Genomic DNA, 9,160 nt, shown 5'->3' on the forward strand with positions numbered 1-9,160 from the left:
ATAAATAAAGAAAAAGAGGAAGATTCTTTTTGAGCCCTGTCATGTTGAACTACCTGTAGTTTTACCACCCTAGACCTTTGTCTAAATTAATAAAGCCATACAGGTGAAGTAGTCTCTCCACTGGCCATGATCCCCAACCAATGAAGATTCTCCCTTCCTAGGAGCCATCTCAACTGCCACCTGTTTCAGGAACACTGCCTTCGTCCTTCTAGGGCGTCATTCATCCCCACAGTTGAACTGTACTGCCTTTAATCCCAGCACTCGGGAGGCAGAGGCAGGTGGATCTCTCTGTTAGTTTGAAACCAGCCTGGGCTACAGCGCGAGTTCCAGGACAACCAGAGCTGCACAGAGAAAACCTGTCTAGAAAAATCCAAAGAAGGAGAATGAAGAGGATGAGGGAAGACAGAACAAGAAAAAACGGGACTAGTCCCATTTCCAAGCAGGCCCAGCCCACAGGTGCCGGCAGAGTAGTAATTTTTAGCCGCAGGGGCGGGGCCTGGCTGCCGCCGGCCACTCCCCAGACCCGCCACGCGGTGGCGCGGACGGACTACGAATCCCAGGCTGCTTTGCGGCGGCGGCGGCAGCGACGACGTGGCACCCGGGGAAGGCCGTGCGGGCTGGAAAGCCAGGAGGTAGTGGAGCCGAAGTCATGTCGGCCAAGGCAGCGGGCCCCGGGGGCTGGGAGGTGGTGAAGAAGGGCCGGCGACCTGGAGCAAGTGGCGGTGGACGAGGAGGCGGCGGCGGCGGTGATCGCCGAGCGCTCGGGGAGGCGAACGGAGTGTGGAAATACGATCTGAGCTGTGAGTACCCGCCGCCGCCCACCTGGGCCTGTGGGGCAGGGGCAGGGACGCGGCGGAGCAGCTGCGGAAGCCGGGAGCGGATCTGCGGGACCCCGGCCACCCCGCCTGAAGTGCCGGAAGAGGTGGCCATCCCCACCGCACTGGTCAGGAAGCGGAGGCCCAGCGAAGCCGACTCTCGAGTCGGAAGAGAATGGAATTTCGATCTCCATCTGTTAAGGCCTTTGCACACAGCACCTTGAGCTGTCCCGGCCCTCGTTGGCCAGATGTCTGACGAGTGACTGGACAGAGGCATTGGGGCTCCCACACTGTGCTTCTTCTAAAGTAACCAGCGTATCTGGGAGGGGTGGATGCGAAGCCCAGGACTGGTAGGGATGACCCGAAATACACTCCGACCAGAAGTTAATCTCTGTGTCACCGACCCCATAGTCTCCGGAGGAGGGGAGAAAGCTTGCCACTTGTTGAGTATAGAGCTGTCATTTCAGAACCAGCAAGAACTGGGAGTGGGAACCATGCTGGGGAAATTCCACCTTCAGAGACTAGCAGCCAGAGCCCTTGAAGCCCACCCTCTGTACCCGAGACTGGCTGAACTCCCTCCCACGTGCTTTGCTTTATCTGATAAAGAACTGGAAGAGCCAGGGACCTGCTGGTGGGGACTGGACCTGCTGGTGGGGACTGGACCTGCTGGTGGCGACTGAAATCAGCCACCACAAGGGCTCTTTGCTGTGCTTCTAAAGCTCCCAAGGGAGGAGCTGGGGACAGCATCTCACAGTAAATGACTTAGGTGCCCCTGCAGAGAAGGGAACACTGTGCCTTGAGCCCTGGGGTCTTAAGGGTCTGCTGTTTTCTGCCTGTCATCATTTCAGCACCAATCCAGACCACGAGCACTCTTTATGAGCGTGGCTTTGTGAAAGTCGTGAAGGGACAGAATAAAGAGCAAGTTCCACCCCCTGCTGCGGAGCCTAAGAAGCCAGCAAACAAGAAGCAGCCAAAGAAGGTGGCAGCTGTCAACAGCCAAAATCAGAAGCAGGGCCCATTCCGAAGCCTGGAGGATGCCCTGAGAGCTGTAAGTGGACCTAGGCGTAGGGTGCAGAGAAGATGTGGAAGGTAAGACTGTCAGACGAGAGGAATTCCAGCAAAGATGGAACGCCAAGGGACAGAAGGAAGTAGGATGTTCCTAAGAACCTTAGGCAAGAGGAGTGATAGAAACCCAAAAACAAGATGGAGGTGATGAAAGGCTGGCTTGGGTCCTCTGTCCCTTAGAAGCTGCCGTCTTTCATTCCCGTCTGCCCTCTGTTCTCGCCCTCGAATGTGTGAAGGGCCGACAGGTGTATGGCGTTGAGACCAGCATTCTCAGCTGTCCTGCCCCACACTTACTTAGGATCTGGGTGTGGCAAAGTCGTAGCGTCCACATACGCAGGCCTCCTTCAGCCACCACCCACCTGCCCCTATTTGCCTTCCCTGCCCCTGTTCACTCACCTGAGAAGTCTCTCCTTGACAGCTGGATGTGACAGCTCTGCAGAAGGAACTGGACAAGAGCCAGAGCGTATTCACTGGGAACCCCTCTGTGTGGCTGAAGGACCTGGCCAGCTATCTCAACTACAAGCTCCAGAGTCCCCGGAGTGAGCCCACCCTGAGCCAGTATCCGCATGGTTAGTCCCCCACCCCTCAGCTCAGATAAGGATGTTCTGAAAGGGTGAATATTCCTGAGAGCCCAGTACCTCCACTGTCCTGACTCGGACATGTGGCTGTACAAGTGGTGGGATCTTCTTGGGGAAGAGAAAGCCAGCCTGGGCGCAAGGGCAGCCTGTCCTAGCTCTCACAGAGGCCAATGGCCCCAGATTATCCCTACAGCCTCGTGAACCGAGAGCTGCGTGGGATCATCCGAGGGCTGCTGACCAAAGCTGCAGGGTCTCTGGAGCTCTTCTTCGATCACTGTCTGTTCACCATGCTGCAAGAGTTGGATAAGACACCAGGTAGGAATGTCCGTGAAAGGTGACCGTCTTGAGAGCCTACCCTTTTTTTCTTGCTGCTGTAGTCATCAGTTCCCTTCCCAACAAGAAATGTCCTAATCGCCTCAGACGTTTCTGGGAGAGAAGGGAGGAGGAGATAGGGCTTGGGATTGCAGCTGGGGAAAAAAAAGTGTGGGGTGCCAAGTCGTATGAGTGGATCTAAGAGCATACGTCTCTCTAGGGGAGTCGCTACATGGATACCGCATCTGTATTCAGGCCATTCTGAAGGACAAGCCCAAGATTGTCACCTCAGACCTGGGCAAGGTAAGCCTTGGGTGGTACTGGGGACACTAGGGGTAGGACTAGGGAAACTAGACAGAGTCTACATCGTTAGGTTTGGTTGTGGGAGGGAGTAACACATAATATCACTAGCATTTACTGTGTGTCTCTGTTGGATAAGGTTGGCATTATGGAATACTCTGTTGGTATTATAGAATGGCTGGACCATAGAGAGGTACCATAGCCTTCCTAGAACTGGTCAGCCAGTGCGTTGAGAGTCAGGGAGAGCATCACTGGACTCTCTGTGCCACACTGCCATAGGGTTCCACTGTTCTTGACACCCTTCCCACCTATACCTGTCTTCCCACTGGGATCTGTAGTTCTGGTGTGCTAACCTATAACCTGCCCCTTCGACCCATCTCCTCAGTTCCTAGAACTTCTGAGGTCCCACCAGAGCCGACCAGCAAAGTGCCTGACCGTCATGTGGGCCTTGGGGCAAGCAGGTTTTGCTAACCTCACTGAGGGACTGAAAGGTAACAGACAAAGAAGGATGGATTGGTCTCTTCTCTGATGCCCCTGTGCATGAGCCTGAGACTTGCTGACTTTTGACTTTACAGTGTGGCTGGGGATCATGCTGCCTGTGCTGGGCATCAAGTCTTTGTCTCCCTTTGCCATCGCATACCTGGACCGGCTGCTCCTGTGAGTAATGGGGGGACAGCGAGGGGAAGGCCCAGGGTGTCCACAAGAGGCTGTTTCGGCAAAATGGGATGCCGTGATCCTGGTCTCCATAGATGCGAGGAAACTCAGGACCAGCTCCTCCCACCTCCAAGTGTGATGGTGAGGAAGGAAAGGGAGGGAGCCATTGAGGGTTGGGGATGGGGTAGAGTTTATGCCCTTCTCCCTGGACACTGGCTTAGCCAAGGTCATGACTGGAGCACCAGAGTGCTTTCCAACAAGCCTGTTTTTCCTTTCTCTAGGATGCATCCCAACCTCACCAAAGGCTTTGGCATGATTGGCCCCAAGGACTTCTTCCCACTCCTAGACTTTGCCTATATGCCCAACAACTCCCTAACCCCCAGGTAGGACTGCTTTGGAACATGCATACAGGGAGAGTTCCCAGTGCAAAGTTGAGACACCACAGTGCATTTCCATCCCCTCCCCCCCCCCGAAGCCCTAGATTTACAACTGGAAAGTTCCGCAGGAGGTTTCAAGGGGCCTGTGAAGCCCAGAAATTATATGTCTTTGAATGCGACAATTTTTTTTAATGCAACATCGGCCAGTACTTAAGGAGACAAACTTTGCAAGGTGCTTCTGTGTGCAAAGACTCAGAACCATCCCAAGACACTAAGTGACTCTCCCTTCAGGCCAGGGATAAACTCAAGTGTCACAGTTCCATTTACAGCCTGAGCCTGGCCCTCCTCCCCTAGCCTGCAGGAGCAGCTGTGCCAGCTCTTTCCCCGACTGAAGGTGCTGGCGTTTGGAGCAAAGCCAGAATCTACCCTGCACACCTACTTCCCTTCGTTCCTGTCCAGAGCCACCCCTAACTGTCCTCCCGAAATGAAGAAAGAGGTGAGCAGTCCTTCCCTGCCCAGAGTGCAGCTGCGCTTAGTCTCATCCATGGGTGTTCCCTGGTTCTGCAGTTCACTCCACAGCCACCTGCGCCCCGCACTCGTGCTTTCCCAAGCGAGTGTGGGCCTGAGAGGCGGGAGGGTGGTCAGTGGTGGCCTGAGAGGCGGGAGGGTGGTCAGTGGTGGCCTGAGAGGCAGGAGGGTGGTCAGTGGTGGCCTGTCACTTGTAGACAAGATCTGTAAGCTAATGCTGCAGCTCAGGAACCGCACCTACCCCGTGACGGCGTCTCAGCTTCTCAGGAGTCTTGACAGGCTCTCTCAGCTTTCATGATAGACATGTTGTTACCAGAAGCCCCAGCCCTCCTTTTCATCATCATCATCTTCTTTCTTGTTCTGTGCAGCTCCTGGGCAGCCTGACCCAGTGCCTGACTACGGACCCCCTCAGCACCAGCGTCTGGAAACAGCTGTACCCCAAGCACCTGTCACAGTCCAGGCAGGTGGGGGTGGGGTCACCTGTTGTGGTCTACACAGAGAAGCCTCCTAGTGTATGCTTTCAGACTAGGGCTGGTGTGTCATACCAGAAACACCAGTCACTCTTCTCCAGGCTCCCACCTCTCCGTCCAGTGAGAACACAGCTGGGTGGCCTTAAAGAACTACTGTGGGTGGGGTCTTTCGGGACTCAGAACCCAGGGTCTTGGTGGCAGAGAGGGGATGCTGGCCCAGTGGGCTGCTGACTGACAGGAGCTTGCTTCTCCACAGCCTGCTGCTGGAACACTTGCTCAAGTCCTGGGAGCAGATTCCCAAGAAGGTGAGGAGCTGAGAGGATGTGGGAGACCAGAGTCGTCTGGGTTCTCAGTTGGTCCCCTTGACCTCTGCCCTCCCTTTTCTGTGCCTTTGACACTGAGCATTAAGCAAGGTTGTGGCACAAGATGCTGTTACAGGCCAAGACTCACACTCTCATCTCATCTCTTGATATTCTGTAGGCTCGGAAGTCTTTGCAAGAGACCATTCAGTCCTTCAGGCTTGCCAACCAGGAACTTCTAAAGAAGGGCAGTAGCAGCAACGAACATGTTGTCAGCTGTGATACAGCCTGCAAGGTGTGATACCAGCCTCTCCAGTCCATACAGTCCCGCATCTGTCTTGACACACCCTGGGTTGTGCTTGGGTTACATCCCCGTCCAACCTGTCTGTGGATCCCCCTCTACCTCAAGTTTCTGTGTAGGCCTAGCTTGGGGCTTGCGCTTGGAAGCAGAAACCAGGCCTTCTACCTCTGACCACTGTCCTTTTCTCTGCTACCAGGGCTTGTTGCAACAGGCACGGGGTCCTCGACCACCCTGGGCCCGGCTCTTCCTGTTGCTTCTGGTCTTTGCAATAGGATTCTTATGCCATGACTTTCGGTCACACAGCTCCTTCCAGGGTAAGTAGTGGTTGGTAGTCTAGAAAGAGAACATGGTGGTGGGCACAGAGCTATGTGTCGCATTTCCAGAGCCCACCTTGTCCTGATGAGTTCTCAGTGCCACAATGCAAGCACTTTGACCTCGGTGTTCTATGCAGGTTGGATATTCCCTTCAGGTTGGACGATACTCTGCTGGAGAGACATGTTTACAAATCTACAACTCCTAAACACATGTTTTCTCCTTTTAACTCCTGAGGAAGAAGAAAGATTTGGTCTCAGATTAATATCATAGCTAGTAGGAACAGAAAGATAACAGTGGCCACATGTACTTGCTGCCACATATGACAGTCTGAGTTCCATCCCCATGGTACACATGGTGGAAGTCAGCACAAATCCTGACCTCACGTACGTGCTGTGCCATATCCACATGCGTGCACTAAATAAATCACTAAGGGTAGTTTTAAAAAGGAAGAAAGATCACAGCCTAGTAAAAGGCAGATACTCAAGCCTGAGGTCTTCTAACCTCTCAGTCCAAAACTCCACCAATGGCCCATTCTTCCTATTCTTGACCCAGCAGAAGTTATTCAAATCTGGCCTGCAAATCTCCCTCCCAACCTGTCTAGTTAGACCCGAGAGCACACGAAACTGTCCCACTGCCTCCCTGTGCCTGCCCCAGCACCTGTAATGTCTGTCTTCCAAGCCCTGCCCCTGCTCTCCCAGCTCACCAGAGGTTCCCTTTGCAGCCTCCCTCACAGGCCGGTTGCTTCGATCCTCTGGTTTCCTGCCTGTTGGCCAGCAAGTGTGTGCCAAGCTCTACTCCTCCAGCCTGCAAAGCTACAAGTGAGCTCCTACCAAGGAAGGCAGGGTGGTGCCGGTGGTCAGGGCAGGCATGGACAGTGGGAAGTACTTAAACTGTTCCTGTCCTCCCTTTTTTGTCCTTCCTTTGGTGAGCAAGTTGGCCTGGGGAAGCTCAGAATATGCCTCTGTCCTCCGATTTCTCCACAGCTGGCTGCAGGAAACATTGCCAGCCTATAGCTCCCACCTGATTGCTGTGGTACAGCCCGGTTTGCAACTGGCCTGGACATACACCAATGCCACAGTTAGCTTCCTTTCTGCCCACTGTGCCTGTTTTGGTGACAGCTTCACTGGCTTCCTGCAGAGGGTAAGTAAGCTGGAGATCAGGAGTCAGAAGACCCGTCCCCCCAGAGACAGAGTTCTTGGGAGGGAGCAATCCAGCAGGGGCAGAATTTCATTGCCCTGGGTATCTTGTTCCAACCACTCTCCATGGTCCTCTGCAGGCCCAGCTCCCTGAGGCCCTGCACCAGCTCTTCCACTCCTTGAAGGAGCTGCTGCTGCTCTTCCACCACAGTGTGCTGCTGCCCATGTGGCACCTGCTGCTTGTGGCCCTGGCCCAAGCCCAGGAGTACTGCCACGAAGCCTGCAGGTAAGACCTCTACTCCAGACTCTACAGGTTCCTGGTGACCCACTTCTGACCCTGGGGATAGGGTACACCATTCATTTTTGTTACGGCCACTCTGGGATGAATATTATGGGTTCAAGCTGCACCCCTATGAAGTGACACAGTCCCACACATGACACCCAGCCCTCTCAAATGTTCTGCTTTTCTCGTAGAGGAAAAGTGACCTGGGACTGCATTAAGACACAGTTCAGTGAAGCTGCCCGATGGACATGGCTCTGCCTACAGGATGTCACAGTGGCTTTCTTGGACTGGGCACTCGCCATGATATCCCAGCAATAGACCCTGCTTGCCTGACCACTGGTTTCTGTGGTGGCAAGCTATCAGAGACTGTTGGAGGGTAGAGAAGGCAGCTCTCTCTTCACCTGGTGCCTGAGTTCTATCTCCTAGACGAGGGGCCAGGTGCCTCTGCCTCACTTCTCCCATCTTCAGGGCAATGGCCAGAGTTTCTCAGCCTCCCGCTCACAGGTCTGCTAGGTGTCTCAGGCCCAGTTGCACAGCAGCTCCCGGCCTCTTTGGGCTGGTCGCCTTGCTCTACATCTCTCACCCCTCTGTTCCCCCATCTCACCACTTAAGCCCCCACAACCCACCTCCAAAGAAGGGACATAGCCCCCTTTCCTCATTCCTAGTCATAACTTAAGCCACAGCAGGAAAAAGGAAAGGACTTCAGAAGGGCCAACACCATAGTGCTGGGACAGCAGCGTCACCTCCACCAGCAGCATGGGTAGCCATCAGTGGACATGCAGGCCGCATGGAAATGCCTGTTACCTCAGGTCACCCAGAACAAGCAAGCCTTCTGAGGCCACTGGGGCCCTGCTCTGTCAGCGTCCTGGCTTCCCAGTGCTGTTCCTCTCAGTGCTGGAGTCTCTCTCACACCTCAGCAAGAGCTGTCCGCAGCACCACCCACCTGGAGAGCAGCGCCCTTACCTCAGCCTGCCAAAGAGTCAGCGGATGGCTCCTGGGTGGAATAAAGGGCAGAGTGGATTTCTAGCTTTCCTTTCTTATCTTCGTGGGGATTTCCATGGTTGGGGACAGAACAGCAGTCTTGGGCCTCTGCCCTGGGTATTGCACTGATGATTGAGCTTCTGCCAGAGAAAGGCCATCTCTGTCACTCACCACGAGACTCCCAGGATTCAATTGGCTCTGCTGATTTTGTCTGACTTGTCAATGATTTCTTTCCAGAAATTTCCTCCATGTGATTGGGGAGACAGGCAGAGCTGGGAGGTCTCCCAATCCTTCATTTATTAATTGGTTTGTTTTATGAGACTGGTTTATACACCGTAACCCCTGGCGTTCCCAGTGAGAAAAAGTGCTGTCCAAGGGCCAAATGTGGCCTGCTAGGCCAGACTGTCCAACAGTGGTCCAAGTGTCCCACAACATATTCTGTTTGTCCATCAGCCACAAACAAATCAACCCTATCTCATGATTTGGAGAGGACTTTTGACAGCCTGGGGCGGTTACAGCACAAGGCAAGATACTTTACTATCTCAAGCAGAGTTAGAGAATGCTAGCCTGGTGTTTTGTTTCAGTGCAGCATCCTTGAGCATGTTACAATTCTCTGTTGTCTTCTACTCTGTAGTGATTTAACTTGAGTTCATACTTTCTGGTGTTAAAACCCTTAAATGTACCAGCTGCACACCTTTAATCCCCATACTTGGGAGACAGAGGCAGGCAGATTTCTTTGAGTTCAA

The 9,160-nt window shown here is 53.9% G+C and overlaps 1 protein-coding gene across 1 annotated transcript; it reads left to right on the forward strand.

Annotated features, from left to right (window-relative positions):
• Positions 1-460: 460 nt before the first annotated feature.
• On the forward strand, positions 461-8,448 carry Tmem214 (transmembrane protein 214). The gene is made up of 17 exons (XM_005371338.2): positions 461-800; positions 1,664-1,863; positions 2,299-2,449; positions 2,639-2,773; positions 2,991-3,073; positions 3,456-3,561; positions 3,646-3,727; positions 4,006-4,107; positions 4,456-4,597; positions 4,998-5,089; positions 5,356-5,404; positions 5,580-5,693; positions 5,896-6,013; positions 6,736-6,832; positions 6,998-7,154; positions 7,291-7,436; positions 7,625-8,448. Exons 1-17 carry the CDS (start codon positions 650-652, stop codon positions 7,749-7,751), a joined length of 2,052 nt encoding a protein of 683 aa, XP_005371395.1. The 5' UTR covers positions 461-649; the 3' UTR covers positions 7,752-8,448.
• Positions 8,449-9,160: the final 712 nt, after the last annotated feature.

The sequence above is a fragment of the Microtus ochrogaster genome, unplaced genomic scaffold (genome assembly GCF_000317375.1).
Source record: "Microtus ochrogaster isolate Prairie Vole_2 unplaced genomic scaffold, MicOch1.0 UNK106, whole genome shotgun sequence".
Taxonomy (NCBI): Eukaryota; Metazoa; Chordata; class Mammalia; order Rodentia; family Cricetidae; genus Microtus; species Microtus ochrogaster.